This window comes from Balaenoptera musculus, chromosome 6, assembly GCF_009873245.2.
Source record: "Balaenoptera musculus isolate JJ_BM4_2016_0621 chromosome 6, mBalMus1.pri.v3, whole genome shotgun sequence".
Taxonomy (NCBI): Eukaryota; Metazoa; Chordata; class Mammalia; order Artiodactyla; family Balaenopteridae; genus Balaenoptera; species Balaenoptera musculus.
This window is the reverse complement of record NC_045790.1, coordinates 110,422,156-110,441,215: the sequence shown is the minus strand read 5'-3', so window position 1 is coordinate 110,441,215 and position 19,060 is coordinate 110,422,156. Positions and strand designations below refer to the sequence as shown.

Sequence of the window (19,060 nt, the reverse complement as noted above, 5' to 3'; positions counted from 1 at the left end):
CAGAATCACCACCTGGAGGGCCCTGCCTTTCTGCTCTGTATTTATTCCCACACCCAACGGCCCCTTCCACACCTGCTCTGGCCTTCACCAAGCCTTCTCCTCTGCCTTCCTCCTGAACTCTGCAGTGACTAATTCAGCCGAACCCTCACCTTTGACCTCAGGCAGAGCTGACTGGAATCCTGGCTCCACCCTTCATCAGTCTTGCGGCTTCTCAGAGCTTACTTCACCGTCCCAAGCCTCAGTTTCCCCATCTGTAAAATGATGCATTTCTCCTAGCTGAGAACCATCATTGTGAGAATCCAGTAAACGCAGGGAGATAAACGCCTCGCTTGGGTTAGAGCAAAGGCTCAGCAAACAGGAGCTGGCCCTGCTGATCTGAACATACAATTCTTTTTTTTTCTTTTCTATTTTTAAATTTCATTTAAGTATAGTTGATTTACAATGTTGTGTTAATTTCTGCTATACAGCAAAGTGATTCAGTTATACATATATATATTCTTTTCCATTATGGTTTATCACAGGATATTGAATATAGTTCCCTGGGCTATACAGTAGGTCCTTGTTGTTTATCCATCCAATATATACTAGTTTGCATCTGCTAATCCCAAACTCCCAATCCTTCCCTCTCCCATCCCCCCCTCCCCCTTGGCAACTACAAGTCTGTTCTCTATGTCTGTGAGTCTGTTTCTGTTTCGTAGATATGTTCATTTGTGTCATATTTTAGATTCCACATATAAGTGATATTACACGGTATTTGTCTTTCTCTTTCTGACTTACTTCACTTAGTATGATAATCTCTAGGTCCATCCATGTTGCTACAAATGGTATTATTTCATTCTATTTTATGGCTGAGTAGTATTCCATTGTGTGTATATATATATATCACATCTTCTTTATCCATTCGTCTGTTGATGGACATTTAGGTTGTTTCCATATCTTGGCTATTATGAATAGTGCTGCTATGAACACAGGGGTGCATGTATCTTTTTGAATTATAGTTTTGTCTGGATGTATGCCCAGGAGTGGGATTGCTGGATCATATGGCAACTCTATTTTTAGTTTTTTGAGGAACCTCCACACTGTTTTCCATAGTGGCTGCACCAATTTACATTCCCACTAACAGTGTAGGAGGGTTCCCTTTTCTCCGCACCCCCTCCAGCATTTGTTATTTGTAGACTTCAATGATGGCCATTCTGGCTGGTTGAACACACAATTGCTGGGCAATCTCACATGAGGCAGACAGGCAAAGGCCGTCTTGCTCCAATGAGGTCCTCAAATTCTAGTTTGACTGAGGAGAGTAATAATTTTACTCAACATTGGTTATTTCTTTATTACATAATAATATACATTCATTAAAAAATATATGACATTAATGATTCTGACATTTCCTAAGCACTTACTATGTACCAGCCTATGTGTTGAGATGCTTCCTGCATATTAGCTCACTGAATCCTCCCTCCTACCTGGTAAGTCCAACTCTTACCCACATATTACAGAGGAGAAATGAAAGCTCAGAGAGGCTAAGTAACTTGCCCAAAGACACACAGTCAGTAAGCAGCAGAGCTAGAATATTAGCTTAGGTCTGTACAACTCCAGAATCTGAGCTCTTCTTTTTCTTTTTTTAATTAATTAATTAATTAATTTTGGCTGCACTGGGTCTTTGTTGCTGCACACGGGCTTTCTCTAGTTGCAAAGAGCAGGCTTCTCATTGTTGTGGTTTCTCTTGTTGTGGAGCATGCGCTCTAGGCACGCAGGCTTCAGTAATTGTGGCACACGGGCTCAGTAGTTGTGGTGCACGGGCTTAGTTGTTCCGCGGCATGTGGGATCTTCCCGAACCAGGGCTCGAACCTGTGTCCCCTGCACTGGCAGGCGGATTCTTAACCACTGCGCCACCAGGGAAGTCCCAGAATCTGAGCTCTTGACAACTGTGAACTGTACATAGAAATTCCTGACATGCAGAAAAAGAAGGGAATTCTACCAACCAGAGATACTCTTATTTTTATATGTAACCTTCAAAACTTTCATGCATATTTGTAAATCTTATATAAGTGTACACTATTTGAAGCAGAATTTCTATTTAAGTATAAATAATGTACTATTTTTAATTTGACTCTTTTCACTGAACAACATATTGTAAGCATCCTTCCAGAAGGTCAAATACTCAGTTCAAAATCATTTTTAATGGCTACAAAGTATTTCCTTTGTATAAATGTCCAATAATGGTCTTGCCCATATTGTTTTGTTTCCAATTTTTATAATGAACGATGTTATTAAGAACATCTTTATATCCACTACATTCAAGCACTAGTTCCATTGTTTCCTTGGGATACACGCCCGTAAGCAGAATTGCTGGGCCAAAGGTAAGGGCATTTGTAAAGACTTTGGATGCAAATTCAGTAACCTCATAACTGCCCTTCTCATCCCCAGACGTTCCTGCCTCTGATCCAGCCACCTGTCGTTGCCAGAGAAGCCGCCCTTGGGGCCAGTTTTGCTCACATCACCCCTGCTCAAAAATCGACAGCAACTTCTCCTTGCCTGGAAACTGAGAGAAGCCTCTGCGCCAGTTCTGAATCTGGGTGGCCCTGCCCTCTCCCATCACAATCTATCACAGGTGTCAGACTACCCAACAGTTCCCAAGGCTGGACCAGCTCTAGGCTGACCACATTCTCTCCCATTCACAGCAACATGAGAAAAATTAAGTTGGTAAAGTGGGTTATCACAAATTAAATGTGCTCCAATTGGAAGGACCACCCTTTATTCTTCGGTCCATCTGCTTCCTGCTTGGGGAGTTGACGATCACTCCTTCTTTCATGGAAGAACAATAATAGCCAAAGGGAGTTGATTCTCTTCGTGGTTCTATGGGCTTTCTCTAGTTATGAAGAGCGGGCTTCACAAGTTAAAATGTTATGTGTATGGTGTTACAATTTTTGTGTATGGTGTTAAAATGTTGGTCACCTATGTCAGCTCCCTCTGGGCTTTTTGCCCCCCCTTTTCTTTTCTTTTAGCTTTTAAAAAAAATGACTTTATTGGGTTGAGAAACCCAAAATGAGCAGCCCTGTGGTGGAATGTGGGGAGAATGCCAGACGTAGCATCTAAGGTCTGACCTTCCATTGCCAAGGCCGTTCTGAGATATTCTGTGCTTTGAGAGGGAGGAAGATTCTTTTGGGAAATTGCCCAATTCCAACTCCCGCACACCTCTCAGCAATGCTCCTCAACAGTTACCGCCTCATGCAACCTCCTGGTATCCCAAGCACTCGGCCAGCACACGCTGAGGACTAGGGATTGTATGCAAACACAGGACGCAGGAAATTCCAGAAGCCCTGGAGGAGCCCCTGGGCTGGAGATCCCTGGAAAGGACTTTAAGGACTCTGTCTTAGTTTCCTATTACTGCTGTGACAGATTACTACAGACTCAGTGTCTTAAGACAACACACATTCATTTCTGGAGGTCAGAAGCCCTAAAATCAAGGTGTCGGCAGGGCTGTGTTCCTTCCAGAGGCTCTAGGGGAGAATCCATTTCTTTGTCTTTTCCAGCTTTTGGAAGCTTCCTTCATTCCTTGATCATGGTCCTTTTCCTCCATCTTCAAAGCCAGTAATGTAGCATCTTTAAATATCGCCCTCTCTCTCCGCCTCTGTCATCACATCTCCTTCTCTGACTCTGATCCTCCTGCCTCCCTCTTAAAAGGACACTTGCGATCACAATGGGCCCAACTAGACAATCCAGGATCATCTCTCCATCTCAAGATTCCTAACTTAATCACTTCTGCGAAGTCCTTTTTGCCATGTCAAGTATGAGATTTACAGGTTCTATGGACATCTGCAGGGGTGGGGGGGGCATTTTCCTGCCTATCATAGCCTCCACCATCCTGTCTCCTTCAAGAATGGGCTTAGATCCCTATGTTCATAGCAGCACTATTCACAGCAGCCAAGACATGGAAACAACCTAAATGTCCATCGACAGAGGAATGGATAAAGAAGATGTGGTACATATATACAATGGAATACTACTCAGCCATAAAAAAGAATGAAATAATGCCATTTGCAGCAACATGGATGGACCTAGAGATTATCATACTAAGTGAAGTAAGTCAGAAAGAGAAAGACAAATACCATATGATATACTTATATGTGAAATCTAAAATACAACACAAATGAACTTATCCATGAAACAGAAACAGACGCACAGACATAGAGAACAGACTTGTGGTTGCCGGGGGCAGGGGGGAGGGAAGGACTGGGAGTTTGGGATTAGCAGATGCAAACTATTATATACAGAATGGGTAAAAAACAAGGTCCTACACACACACACACACACACACACACACGAATCACTTTGCTGTATCAAAGAAATTAACACAACATCATAAATCAACCATACTTCCATAAAATAAATTTTTAAAAAAGGAATGGGCATCTTTTCATGTGCCTCTTAGCCACCTGTATGTCTTCTTTGGAGAAATGTCTATTTAGGTCTTCTGCCCATTTTGTGATTGGGTTGTTTGTTTTGATATTAAGCTGCATGAGCTGTTTATAAATTTTGGAGACTAATCCCTTGTCAGTCACATCATTTGTAAATATTTTCTCCCATTCTGTGGGTTGTCTTTTTGTTTTGTTTATGGTTCCCTTTGCTGTGCAAAAGCTTTTGAGTTTAGTTAAGTCCCATTTGTTCATTTTTGTTTTTATTTCCATTACTCTGGGAGACGGATCAAAAAAGATACTGCTGTGATTTATTATGTCAGAGAGTATTCTGCCTATGTTTTCCTCTAAGAGTTTTATAGTGTCCAGTCTCACATTTAGGTATTTAATCCATTTTGAGTTTATTTTTGTGTATGGTGTTAAAGAATGTTCTAATTTCCTTTTTTTTACATGTAGCTGTCCAGTTTTCCCAGCACCGTTTATTGAAGAGGCGGTCTTTCTTCCATCGTATAGTCTTGCCTCCTTTGTCATAGATTAATTGACCAGGATGGACCTAGACATTGTCATACTAAGTGAAGTAAGTCAGACAGAGAAAGAGAAATATCGTATGATCTCGCTTATATACGGAATCTAAGAAAAAAATGATACAAATGAGCTTATTTACAAAACAGAAACAGACTCACAGACTTAGCAAACTTATGGTTTCCAGGGGGGAAGGGTGGAAGGAGGGATAGTTAGGGAGATTGGGATTGATATGTACACACTGTTATATTTTAAATGGATAACCAGCAAGGACCTACTTCATAGCACAGTAAACTCTGCTCAGTATTCTGTAACAACCTAATTGGGAAAAGAATTTGAAAAAGAATAGATACATGTATATGTATAACTGAATCACTCTGTTGTACACCTGAAACTAACACAACATTGTTAATCAACTGTACTCCAATATAAAATAAAAGGTAAAAAAAAAAGGAATGCGCTTGGGAAAAAAAATGATTTGACTACAAACCTATGTGCCAAATATAACAATGTGGAGAATGAAGAAATCCGAAGACCCCCACTTTTAAAAAGATGGGGAAACTGAGGCCAGAGAGGGGAAGAGAGTCCTTCAAGGTCAGGTGGGAAGATTTGGCACTAGGGTTGATTGGCTACATCACACCAACAGTGACCCCTTCTCTTGTTCATCATCATAGACCTCCTGCCAACCTCAACGTCTGGCACATGGTAAGTGCTTAATAAATACTGTTCACAGGAGTAAATGAATAACATTCATTTACTCATAACAAATACTGTTTGAGTATACTGTTTGAGCAGCTCCAAGTCAGGACCCTTTATCTTTTTTTTTTTTTTTAATTTTTATTTATTTGTTTTTGGCTGCGTGGGGTCTTTTGTTGCTGCGCGCGGGCTTTCTCTAGTTGTGGCGAGCGGGGGCTGCTCTTCATTGTGGCACACGGGCTTCTCACTATGGTGGCTTCTCTTGTTGCGGAGCATGGGCTCTAGGTGCGTGGACTTCACTAGTTGTGGCACACAGGCTTAGCTGCTCCACAGCATGTGGGATCTTCCCAGACCGGGGCTCGAACCCGTGTCCCCTGCATTGGCAGGAGGATTCTTAACCACTGCGCCACCAGGTAAGTCCAGGACCCTTTATCTTTATATCCTGTGCCCAGCACAATGCCAGGCATACAATCAACACCCAGCAAATATTTCTGAATGCCAAGCCTGCCTGATCCCCAGGCCCTCCCACCACAGCACGCTGCTGCCCATCACTCAGAGAAACAGATCCAAAATGAGGCAGGAAACCAAATGTGGTTATTTGGGGCATGCAGAGGGGTTGGCCATATTAAGGGAGAGCTGGCCAGATGGACAAAAGTGTTTGTGATTCCTCTTGAGTTAGAGGGCAGGGCATTTTAAAAGCTCTGCCCCAAGCTCTGAACAAAGAAGGCTCTCAGGGGAGAGCACACTTACATACACAGACGCACTGATGTGCAAAAACTAGTCTGATTTCTTCCTTTTACTGAACAGATAATCCCCAAACCAGCTCTGGGCGCTGGTTGCTACTGACCAGTCCCATCATTCCAGGGCTGGACCAGCTTTCAAGATGCCCAGACGGGGCTGGAGGCACGGAGGTCTTCTCTCCACCTGTCTTCCTTGCTGCCCGACTGTCCACCTGCCCACCCATCCATCTACAGCTCCAGGCAGTGAGACAGAGATAGATGCCTTCTTGTCGTTAATTAATGCTGGTCCACGGCTTCATCTGTCATTCCTGGGACCTACTGCACCATCATCACTCATCATGCCAAAGCTCCCCAGGACAGGGTGTTTTCAGCAGGGTAACCATTTCAAGACCTGTCTTCCAGCAGGACAGAGTGAGGTACCAGGACAGGGCAGGACACCTGGCATGTCCCCATGTGAGTTTGCCCACTGAGAGGGGTTGCTTGAGCCCCTCTCCATCTCCCTCCTTCAGCCGGTCCAGGAAGGACTGGATCTGGATAAAAAGCCCTTCTTAGCATGATGTTGATGTGGATGATGACGGTGATGATGATGGTGATGATGATGTGATGATGATGATGATGGTGATGATGATGGTGATGATGATGTGACGATGATGTGATGATGATGATGATGGTGATGATGATGGTGATGATGATGGTGATGATGATGTGATGATGATGATGATGGTGATGATGATGGTGATGATGATGGTGATGATGATGTGATGGTGATGATGATGGTGATGATGATGATGTGATGATGATGATGATGGTGATGATGATGTGATGATGATGTGATGATGATGTGATGATGATGATGATGGTGATGATGATGGTGATGATGATGGTGATGATGATGTTGATGGTGGTGGAGGTAGAAGTGGGTGACGATGCTAACAGCAGCTTCAATGCATCGAGTACTTATTATTGTACAGAGTTTAGCTCAGTCCTATTAACAGCTCCCTGTTAGAACTGAGGATGCCAAGACCTTGCTGAAGGTCATATACAGCTAGCAAGTGATAATCAATAACTGTACTAGTTTCCTGTGGTCACCGTAATAAAATATCACAAACCCGGTGGCTTTAAACAATGGAAATACATTCTCTCACAGTCCTGGAGGCTAGAAGTCCAAAATCAAGGTGTCAGCAGCCCATGCTTTCTCTGAAGACTCTTGGGGAGAATCTGCTCCATGCCTTCCTCCTCTTCACTTCTCGTGATACTAGCAATCCTTGGTATTCCTTGACTTGTAAACACACCATCACTCCAATCCTTCTCCCTGTGTCTCTTCTCTCCTTATAAGGACACCAGTCACATTGGATTAAGGGCTCACTCTACTTCAGTATGACTTCATCTTAACTAATTACATCTTCAATTACCCTATTTCCAAAAAAGGTCACATTCTGAGGTTCTAGGAAAGACAGGAATTCTGTGACGACACTGTTCAATCTAGAATAATGTCCAAATCCACATATTTGGCTCCAAAGCCTGTTCTATTTGCCACTGGCTATACTGCCTCCAAAAATGAGGGCGATGATGATGGTGATGATGACAGCTACCATTGTTTTAATATTTATTAAGCACCAGATTCTGTTCTATGCACTTGACACACATTCACTCAGAAAAACATTACAGAAACCTATGAAGTCTCCTATTTACTATCTCCATTTTATAGGTGAGAATTTGAGGGCTAGCGAGGTAGAGCAAACTGCCCAAGGTCTTACAATGAGGAAGCATCAGAGATAGGATTCAAACCTGGGTCCGTCTGACCCCAGATCCAAGCTCTCAACCATGCATGAAGCTGCAGACATATGGCACTTGTTCCCCAGCCCCTCGTTCCTGTTCCTGGAGGGGGCGGGACGTTCATGACTGAAGGTGGGCACCTGCCAAACAGCTGGGCAGATGTGGCGTGGGTTCCGTCTGAGCAGGGCTTGCCAGGTGCAGGGATGATGAAACCCATGACCTTGTCTCCACTTGTGCTGCCCTTGAGCATATGAGCCCCAGAAGCTTGGCCCAGAACCATCTCTCTATAGGGAAATACTTTCCACTCCATAAGACGAGGGTGTGGAGCCTCTAGGACACATGAGGATCACACACGAGAAGAACCACCCAGCCCTTCACGTGGATGATCCTACAGTCCCTCCCCCAGTCTGTGTGTCCCAGAGGTCACGGTCACAGCCAGGCGCTACAGAGCCAGTCTCAGAAAGACCTCACGTCCAGGACTCTTCCCCGAGTCTGCCTTTCCCACCTCCTTGAAAGCAGGGCTTGAACCCTGGGGCCACTCTGGGTGTGCACATACCCCCTCCTCCTGCTGCAGGGGCCCCAAGCAGGGTCTCACCATCTGCCACCATTGTGGGCAAATTGTGTCCCCTCTCCGCGACTCAGTCTTCCCGTTTCTTTTCTTTTCTTTTCTTTTTTATAAACATTTTTTTAATAACAGAACATACTTTATTATTTTTTTTAATTTATTTATTTATTTTTATTTTGGGCTGCTTTGGGTCTTTGTTGCTGCACAGGCTTTATCTCTAGCTGCAGCGAGCAGGGGCTACTCTTCATTGCGGTGTGGGGGCTTCTCACTGCAGTGGCTTCTCTTGCTGCAGAGCACGGGCTCAGTAGTTGTGGCTCGCGGGCTCTAGAGCACAGGCTCAGCAGTTGTGGCGCATGGGCTTAGTTGCTCCGCGGCATGTGGGATCTTCCCGGACCAGGGCTTGAACCCGTGTCCCCTGCATTGGCAGGCAGATTCTTAACCACTGCGCCACTAGGGAAGTCCCTAAAACCACCTCTTCCCTGGGGAAAGCTGACAGCACACCTGGAGACCCAGAGAAGATGCTCAAACTCACTCTCTATCAGACAAATGCAAATTAAAACAGGTCACCATTTCTCACCTATCAAATTAGCAAAAAAGGGAAGAGTGACGTCCCCAGATGCCAGCAAGGGTTTGGGAAAAAAGCAGTCTCACACTCTCTTGGTAGGAGGGCTAGATGGTAGAGCATTTTTGGAAGACGATTTGCTGATACCAATTATAATTTTAAAAAATGTTCATATGCTTTAACAACGAACCAATTGCAGGTCTGAGAATCTATCCTATAGATATGTTGTGGTTTTTTAATATTTATTTATTTTGGCTGCACCAGGTCTTGGTTGCGGCATGCGGGATCTTTAGTTGCGGCATGCAAAATCTTAGTTGCAGCATGCATGCAGGATCTAATTCCCCGACCAGGGATCAAACCCGGGCCCCCTGCATCGGGAGCACAGAGTCTTACCCACTGGGAACACCAGGGAAGTCCCGTTCCTATAGACCTGTTTTTGCAAATGTGTGTGTATATTGTAAGGAAACTGAAAGCAAACTATTTTTCATAATGTCGGAATGGTTGGATAAATCGAGGTAAGATAAATTAAGATCCCTCCTGTAACACCTTCTGTAGTCATTAAAACAATGCGGTGGATCGATATTTCCTAACGTAAAAAGAGATCCATGATATAGCATGTGGGGGAGAAAAAGCAAGTTGCAAAACAGTATGCATAGTATAATCCCGTTTTTTATATAATAAAAAAACTAAGTAAATAAATAAAAAACAAATGAATGACACGCACACACGGTCTGGAAGCACACAAAATGATTAAAAGTGTTTGCGTCTCTTGAGAGTCGTGTTATTAGAACATTTAACAAGCACGTATTAAATTTGTAATTTTTTGAGGAAACTTAATAATGTCAGTTATTCACTGAAAGAGCTAAGCCCTGATGCCAAACTTGACAAAGAGCACAAAGAAAGAATATCATTTACTGATCATACATATTGAAATAAATGGAAAACTCCTAAAGAAGACACTGGCAAACAGAATCCAGCTGTATATTAAAGAATAATCCACAATGACTGAGCAGGGCTTATGCAAGAAATGTGGAAATGGTTTAAAATGAAGGAATCACATCCAGAGGTCAACAGGAGAAAGATCTTACAAATATCTCAACAAAGCCAGAAAGTCACTGGCTAAAATTCAGCACCATATCCATTTGGAATTTTTGTTTTGCGGGTGTTTTTTTCTACCTTTAGAAAATTAAGAATGAAAGTATCTTCCTTCACCTGATGAAGAAAACCTCAAACCAAGAACCAATATCATACAATGTTATACAATCAGAAGCAAGACAAGACCGACTTCAGCTACCACCATTACTTAACACTGTGCTAAATACCACAAAACATTCCAAACAAGCAAAAAATTTGATTGGAAAAGAGGAGACAATATTACAATTTGGACAGGCTGTGATTGTCAACCTAGAAAACTCAAGACATTACCCCCCAAAAAATTAGAACTAGTTTTTTTTACAAAGTCTTCAGTAAGAAAGTTGGAAACAAAATAAATATATGAAAATAAATTGCTTTCCAACATACTAGCAATACTCATTTGCAAAAAATGTAATGAGGGCTTCCCTGGTGGCGCAGTGGTTGAGAGTCTGCCTGCCAATGCGGGGGACACGGGTTCGAGCCCTGGTCTGGGAGGATCCCACATGCCGCGGAGCGACTAGGCCCGTGAGCCACAATTGCTGAACCTGCGCCTCTGGAGCCTGTGCTCCACAACAAGAGAGGCTGCGATAGTGAGAGGCCCGCGCACCGCGATGAAGAGTGGCCCCCACTTGCTGCAACTAGAGGAAGCCCTCGCGCAGAAACGAAGACCCAACACAGCCATAAATAAATAAATAAATAAATAAATAAATAAATAAAGTTTAAAAAAAAAAAAAGTAATGAAAAAAATTCCTGGTCAAAATAGTCATACAAAACCCAAAACATTTAGAAATTATCTTAAAAAGAAATGGGTGGAACCTATAAGGAAAAAAAAAAACCTATAAGTTTTTTACAAAAAGAAATAAATACGTAAAAAGAAAAAAAAAAGGAAGAGGTCTCCGAGAGGAAAACAATTAAATTTTTTAAAATGATAATTCTTCCCCAAATCAAGAGTTAACACAATTCTGAGGAAATTCACAGTAGGAATTTTTTTTGGAAGTTGACTACGTTTTCTACTTTTCATCTGAAAAGAAAACATGTTCAAGAATATTTTGAAAACGAAGAAGATGAATAAAAAGAACATGAAGAAGCTGCAGGGCTAAGTAACTCTGGAAATGAGTTGCATCTATAAGACTAAAGGCAAAAGAACTGTACTCTATTAACAAAGTTGTTTTCCATGGGGTGCAATTTAGCAATGCTAAAAGCACTATAAATGTAGACTGGAACTGAAAATTAAGTAAATGACGAGTGAGTGGTGAATGGTGAAGGCCAGGTTAGTCACTGTCAGAGTGGGAGGTTATAGATAAGCAAGAATAGGAAGCTAGAAGGATCCACGTGGTAATCAATGAGAGCTGGAGACATCAGAATGAACTCATGTTCAGCTTAATACAGATCCAAACAGTTAAACAGAGAAATATTTATAGATATGGGTATACACAAAGGTTACATATAAAACATGGATCTCCTTGCTCTGTCAGCTAAAGATGCAGAAGCGGTGACACCCCAGTAGCAAAAAGCACACCTAGCACTCAGACGCTGGTGTCTAATACCATTTTTTAAGCAATGGAACCAGGGCTCCTTGGAGAAATGACTAATTCTAGGACTGGGGAAAGAAATACATAAGGTGAGTCTGAAATATCCTGTAGTGCCAGAAAGTAAGAAAGTGCTTTAAAAAAATTCACAACAATAGGGGTATGTCAAAGGCACACAGAGGCCAAATGAAAGAGCTCCCAATGACTGAAGTTGGAAACATGTGAGCAACAAAATAAAGTAGAATTGGATTATAACCCAAAGTATAAAACTATGATGGCCCCCACTCGCCGCAACTAGAGAAAGCCCTTGCACAGAAACGAAGACCCAACACAGCCATAAATAAATAAATAAATAAATAAATAAATAAATATTAAAAAAAAAAAACTATGATGAGTCCATACTGATATACATAAATGATTGAATAAACAAATAAATGGAAAAGAATCAACTCTCTCACGCAGAAGATTTCCAAACAATTTATGTAAATACCCCATGTTCAAGAAGGTGGATCACAGCTCCCTACTTCTTAAGTGTGGGCTGCGTGTAAGTGACTTTCTTCCAAAGAGGACAGTACAGAAAAGGAGGAAGAAAAGAGTACACTTACAGTGAAGACACCTGACAACCTCAGCCAGGTGATCAAGGTCAGCGTCAACAGTGATAAGTCATAATGATAGCATGTACCCTTGACATGATATAATGAGAATGGCATTGTTCCTCTGTGGTCTTCCTCCCATCACCCGGTCTAACCGGAGAAAAACATCAGGCAAATCATGACTGAGGGACAAAACATCTGGGCAATACTCGCCAAAACTGTCAAGGTTATCAAAAACAAAGTTTGAAAAACCATCACAACCAAAAGAAGCCTTAAGGGACATGACAACTAAACGGGATCCTGAATGGGCTCCTGGAACAAATGTTAGGGGAAAATTGAGGAAATCTGAATAAAGAATGGACTTTAGGACTTCCCTGGTGGTGCAGTGGTTAAGAATCCACCTGCCAATGCAGGGGACATGGGTTCAAGCCCTGGCCTGGGAAGATCCCACATGTCGTGGAGCAACTAAGCCCGTCTGCCACAACTACTGAGCCTGCACTCTAGAGCCCGTGAGCCACAACTACTGAAGCCTGCGCGACACAACTACTGAAGCCTGCGCGACACAACTACTGAAGCCTGTGTGCTTAGAGCCCGCGCTCTGCAACAAGAGCAGCCACCGCAATGAGAAGCTCGCGCACCACAACGAAGAGTAGCCCCAGCTCGCCGCAACTAGAGACAAAGCCCGTGTGCAGCAATGAAGACAGAATGCAGCCAAAAAAAAAAAAAAGTAACGGACTTTAGTTAATAATAACATATGGGGACTTCCCTGGCGGTCCAGTGGTTAAGACTTCACCTTCCGATGTCAGGGGTGCGGGTTCGATCCCTGGTCAGGATCCCTAAGATCCCACATGCCTCGAGGCCAAAAAACCAAAACATAAAACAGAAGCAATATTGTAACAAATTCAATAAAGACTTTAAAATTGGTCCATATCAAAAAAAAATCTTAAAAAAAAAATAACATATCAGTACGGTTTGTTAATTGTGATAAATGTACCATTGTAATATAAGATGTTAATAAAAGGGAAAACTGGGTGTTGGGTATATGGGAACTTCTTTGCAATAATTCTGTAAATTTAAAACTGTTTTAGGGCTTCCCTGGTGGCACAGTGGTTAAGAATCCGCCTGCCAATGCAGGGGACACGGGCTCGAGCCCTGGTGTGAGAAGATCCCACATGCCACGGAGTAACTAAGCCCGTGTGCCACAACTACTCAGCCTGCACTCCAGAGCCCAAGAGCCACAACTACTGAAGCCCACGCGCCTAGAGCCCATGCTCCGCAACAAGAGAAGCCACTGCAATGAGAAGCCCGCGCACCACAACAAAGAGTAGCCCCAGCTTGCTGCAACTAGAGAAAGCCCGCACACAGCAGCGAAGACCCAAAGCAGCCAAAGATAAATTTATTAAAAAAAAAAAAAACTGTTCTAAAAATAAAAGTTTATTAAAATTTTAAAACTGTCAGCCAATGAAAAGATAAAGAAGATACAGCTTATATACACAATGGAGTACTAGTCAGCCATGAGAAAGAAGGAAATCCTGCTGTTTGGGACAACTTGGATGGACCTTGAGGGCATTATGCTAAGTGAAATGAGTCAGACAGAGAAAGACAAACACTGTATGATCTCATTTATATGTGGAATCTAAAAAAAAAAAAAAGTGAAACTCAGAGAAACAGAGAGTAGAGTGGTGGTTTCCAGGAATCAGGGAGTGGGAGAAATGGGGAGATGTTAGTCACAGGGTACAAACTTACAGTTATAAGATGAATAAGTTCTGGGAATCGAATGTACAGCATAGTAATTATCACTAATAATACTGTATGATGTACTTGAATATTGCCAAGAAAGTAGATCCTAAATGTTCTCACCACAAAAAAAGAAATGGTAATTATGTGACATTATGGAGGCATTAGCTAACTGCTATGGTGGTAATCATTTTGCAATATATAAATGTATCAAATCAATACATTGGACATCTTAAACTAACCCAATATTATGTGTCCATTGTATTTCAATAAGGCTGGGGGTAAATTTTTTTTTTAAGAATAGGAGGAAGGATTTACCCTACTATAAGGCCAAATATTATAAAGCCAAATACAATGTGCTTCTGGCACAAGAACTGTCATACAATAGGACAGAATGGAAAGCCCAGGTAAATTAATGGATATAAAGTAATTTTGGATAAAGGCAGGATCTAAATGAATGAAAAAGGATTATTTGATAAAATGTAACTGTACCATCAATTATCCTGTTCTAGAAGAATTACATCAAATTATTTTTAATACCAGTGCCAATTTTTTTTAAATTCCAGGTTAAAAAATTAAATATGAAGAGAAAAAAAAGAAAACAAATGAAAAAACCTAGAACATGTACGTAACTGATTTTGTGATAGAAAAAAAATCTTTCTGAGAATGAAAGTGAAGAAATTACAAAGGGAAAAAGGCAATAGATCTTGCTACATAAACATCTAAAACTTCAAAACATCAGGAATCACAAATATTAAAAGACAAATGACTAGGAAAAATGCTAACCACATAACAAAAAACAACTAATATCATCAATATAAAGTCCTCATACTAACTGATAAGAAAACCACTAAAAACCCGGAATGGAAAAATGAGTAAAGGAACTGACACTTTACAAAAGAAGAAATTCACACACAAAAACATCTAGTTAACACTTGAGAACTTACTGAACCTCACTAGCAATTAAAATAAGAAGATATCATTTTCCATCTTTTGAATTAGGAAAAAAAATGTTACCCTAATCCCTAGGGTTGGGGGCAGCTGCTCTGAAACGGTCCCCTCAAATGCCTCTGGTAGAAGTTTAAACTCCCAAAACATTGGAAAACAATCTGAAGAGCTGCCTACCCACTCAGTGTGTTTATAACGACCTAGGAATTCCACTTCCAAAAACTTAATCCAATGAAAAAACCAATCAAAGATGCAGACAAAGATTTACACACCAGAGTGCTTTTTTGCAACATTTTAATAGAGAAAACCTGAAAACAACCTAAATTTCAGCCAAAATAAAACCATTAGCAAAAGTCTAACTTTGCAGTTTGGGAACATACCACTTTTTTTCATTTAAAAACTTTAAAAAATATTTCCAAAGCACAGGTTCTGGTTTATCTCCAAGCATGTGCAGTCCAGAACCACTGAAACCTGCCCTGCAAAGCGTGGTCTTTGGGGTGGAAGGTAGGGGGTTCCTTTAAGAAGGCCCCCCCAGGACGCAGCCCTGGGGGGCCTGAACTGTCAGCTAAAACCCCTGACTCTCAGCTCCTCTTCCACCAAAGGGAATTCCATTGGTTGATTCAAAAGACACAGCCTAACCTAAACCACAGATCCAATCCCTGCTCAGAAGCCCTCAGGGGCTGCTCACAGCCCATAGAAGGAAATCGAAGTGCTCCGAGTCCTCAGTTCCACAGTCACAGCCAGGACCAATCTCGCCTCTCCCCGCTTTCCCATTTCACCCCTCCTACGCCCTGGCTCCACACCCACACACACCTGCCCCTACATGTCTGCCACCACCCAGGGAGTTTCATGTGCTCAGGGAGACCTCCGTCCCACTGCATCCCTGGCAGCTAGCATTGCCAAATGGTCCAAAGCTGATAAATTTCCCTTCATCTTCTTCAAGTCCTGCTCCAATGATGCTTCCTCAGAGAGCCTTTGGTTTGTCCTTTCCCTTGCTAGCCGATAGTCAGGAGCTGTCAGGAGTGACACCTTCCACCCTCTGCCTGGCTTGTCGCCAGCAGACTGCCAGCTCCTTGGTGTGAACCCTGCCCCCTTCACACTGGAAGCCTCACAAGATTGTGCACACAGCAGAGGCTCAATAAACGCTGAGGTCCCCCTCCACTGGACCTGGGGTGTCTGTAGGGAGTATGGTTTGGGGAGCAGGGGCGGGGAGAAGGATGGGATTTTTTGTTTCATAGAAGATGGAGTGAAGGCTGGAGAGTCAGGCACGCGCTCGGCACCCAGGGAGGAGAGGTTGGAGATGGCACGAGGGCTTCATGAAGATGATGGCCAGAGAGGGGGCAGTGAGGACACTATGGGTCCCGGGACACTATGTCTGGTTCCAACAGGCTGCTCTCCTGCCCTACAACTACAGCCAAGCATTTTAGGGACAAATACGGGTTATGAATCAGAAATTACATCAGCCTGGCAGGTGGCCTTGCATAATTCCCATCCGTGTCCTGAGCCTCAGTTTCTCCAATCGTAAGAGAAGCGTTGGATTAAATGATCCCTAAGCTCTCTCAATGCAATATCTTTGGAAGCCCAAGAATGACCCAGAAAGGGAGCGAGAAAGTTGGGGTAGAGGGTGAACTGCGTCAGAGCTGAAACCCCCAGGACACACCTCACACCCCACGTCTTCACAATTCCACCAACCTTGCTGCCCCCTGACCCCCAGGTGGGAGCTGTCCTTCTGATGTTCCCAGGAAACTTTTTCTAGACCTCTGACTTCTGTGCTTTGAGCTGCAGAGCCCAGAACTCCTGGAAGCAGAGGGACTCCACACTCAGCCTGAGGGCTGCGTGGGATTATGTACACCGACTGCGGCCCATTTTTCAAATATCTGTAATGATGCTGTGATTAATAAAGAAAAATTCTTCTAAAAGGGCTTACTAGCTCATATAGCCTTGGGCCATTGTGTATTTTTTCAGCACAAGAACACTTTGCAGAGCAATTCTGCAAGGAATCTGCCATTTTTATTTTATTTTTTGGCTTTATAAAGCTATCCTGCTAGAGAGGTGACTAATAGAAACATGATAAAACAGAGTAAAATTAATCACAGGATCTGGGCGGTGGGCAGACAGGTGTTTATGTATTTCCCACCCCCATTTTGCTGTAAGTCTGAAGTTTTTCATTAAAAATGTTGGAGAAAAAGCAGTCCTGCCACTCAGAAAGTTGGGAGTCTAAGCACGCTCCACAGCTGTTTTCCCTGAAACTCCCCACAGTGGGGTCTCCCAGGGGTCTTTTCTAGGGCATGCCCCTAACACCGAGCTGAAAGACAGGGGGCTGCAGGGAAGGAGGTGCTGTCTGCAGGGTAGAAGAGGTTAGGTGGGGGGACCTGGCAGTGAGAATACTGCGGGTAGAGGCGACCTGGCTGCTGTTTTTCTCGCGAGAACAGGTGAGGGACAAGACGCGAAGTTCTCCTGCCTGGGTGGCTCTTCTGGCCCCCGAAGCCCACGACGGGAGCGAATTTGAAGAATTAACAAAGGCAAATCCGCAAACCTTGCGGAGGCTCATGCGTGCCAGGCCCTGGACACGAAGGACCCATTTCAACATCTCAGCAAGTTTGGGAGGCAGTTCTCGCCCCGTTTCCTAAAGGGGGAAGGTGAGGCTCCGGAAGGTGAGGTCACTTGCTCAAGTCGCAGAGCCAGGAGGTGGCTGCGCGGCATTTGAACGCAGTGCCCCCGCCTCTCCGTCACTGGCCTGACGACGCAAGCCGGAAGGCGCGGGAGAAGGGGAGAGCAGGTTCCCGGGGAAAGGACCCGGCGGCTGCAAGGCCTGCCCCAGGTGCCCGGGCTCGGGCAGAGTGAAGGCGTCGAGAAGGCGCCCCCGCCGGGCCGCGGTGCAGCCTGCGGGCGTCCAGTGCGCCCGGGGCGCAATGCGGGCGGGAGAGCGCACCGCGCCAGGGCGCCGGGCCAGGGCGCGGCGGACGCCGCCGGGGGCGCGGGGGGACGCTACCTGGATCACGGAAGGGCACCAGCGCGTAGTTGCCGATGGCCTGGCTGCCACGGCTCAGGCTGCGCTCCAGAATGCGCGAGGCGCCATGCATCACCTGCATCAGGTCGTCCCACATGGAGCCGGTAACGTCTAAGACGATGGCCAGGGTGGCGTCCCCCGTGGTAGGGGGCAGCGCCGTCCCGGGCTCGCCGGCCACCGCCGCTGCCGCCGAGACCGCCAGCAGCAGCCGCAGGAGCGGCGCCCGGGGCATCCTTGCTGAGCGCGGCCGAGGGGCTGCGGCTGCCGCGGTGGAAGCTCGCGGGGCCTTGGGAGCGCGACCGCCCTGGTGCGCCCAGCGGCCACCCGACGCACGGCTGCAGCGCGGCGCGGCGCCTCGCTCCGTCGGACCGCGGCCGGTGCGCGCGGGACGTGGGTTTGCGGCGGGGTCCCCCTGCTGGGAGACCGAGGCGGTCTTAGAGCCCACCCCGTTCAGGGTCACGGGCCCCGCCTCCTCCGCTCCCCTCACTGTGACTCAAACTTTCCCGGCCCCGCTGCTCGCCAGTCCAGACCCGAGGTTAGGGGAGGACGCGGGGCGGACGGCAGAAGGGAGCCGGGCCCTCGGCCAAGGCCGCAAGGGATGGGGACGCATGGGAGTCACTGGACACCTGCGCCTCCCGCCGACCGCGCGCCTCGCTGCGGGGGCGGGAGAGGGAGGGGGAACGGCGCTGCCCCTGCCCTGGAGGGCTGCCCACGGGCCCTGGCTTTTGTGGCTCCCTCCACCCAGCCCCCTAAAAACTGACCCCCCCACACACACACACACACACAGAGTAACTCCCTTTCTTTCCTCAGGAATCTGTGCTTCCCAGTTGTTG

The 19,060-nt window shown here is 44.9% G+C and overlaps 1 protein-coding gene across 1 annotated transcript in view; it reads right to left on the bottom strand.

Moving 5' to 3' along the window:
* HMCN2 (hemicentin 2) overlaps nt 1-18,459 on the bottom strand; it is a 153,430-nt gene extending 134,971 nt beyond the window's left edge. Inside the window, 1 exon segment of the mRNA XM_036856498.1 lies at nt 18,210-18,459. Within this exon segment, the coding sequence (XP_036712393.1) occupies nt 18,210-18,459 (250 nt within the window).
* Between the last annotated feature and the right edge of the window lie 601 nt (nt 18,460-19,060).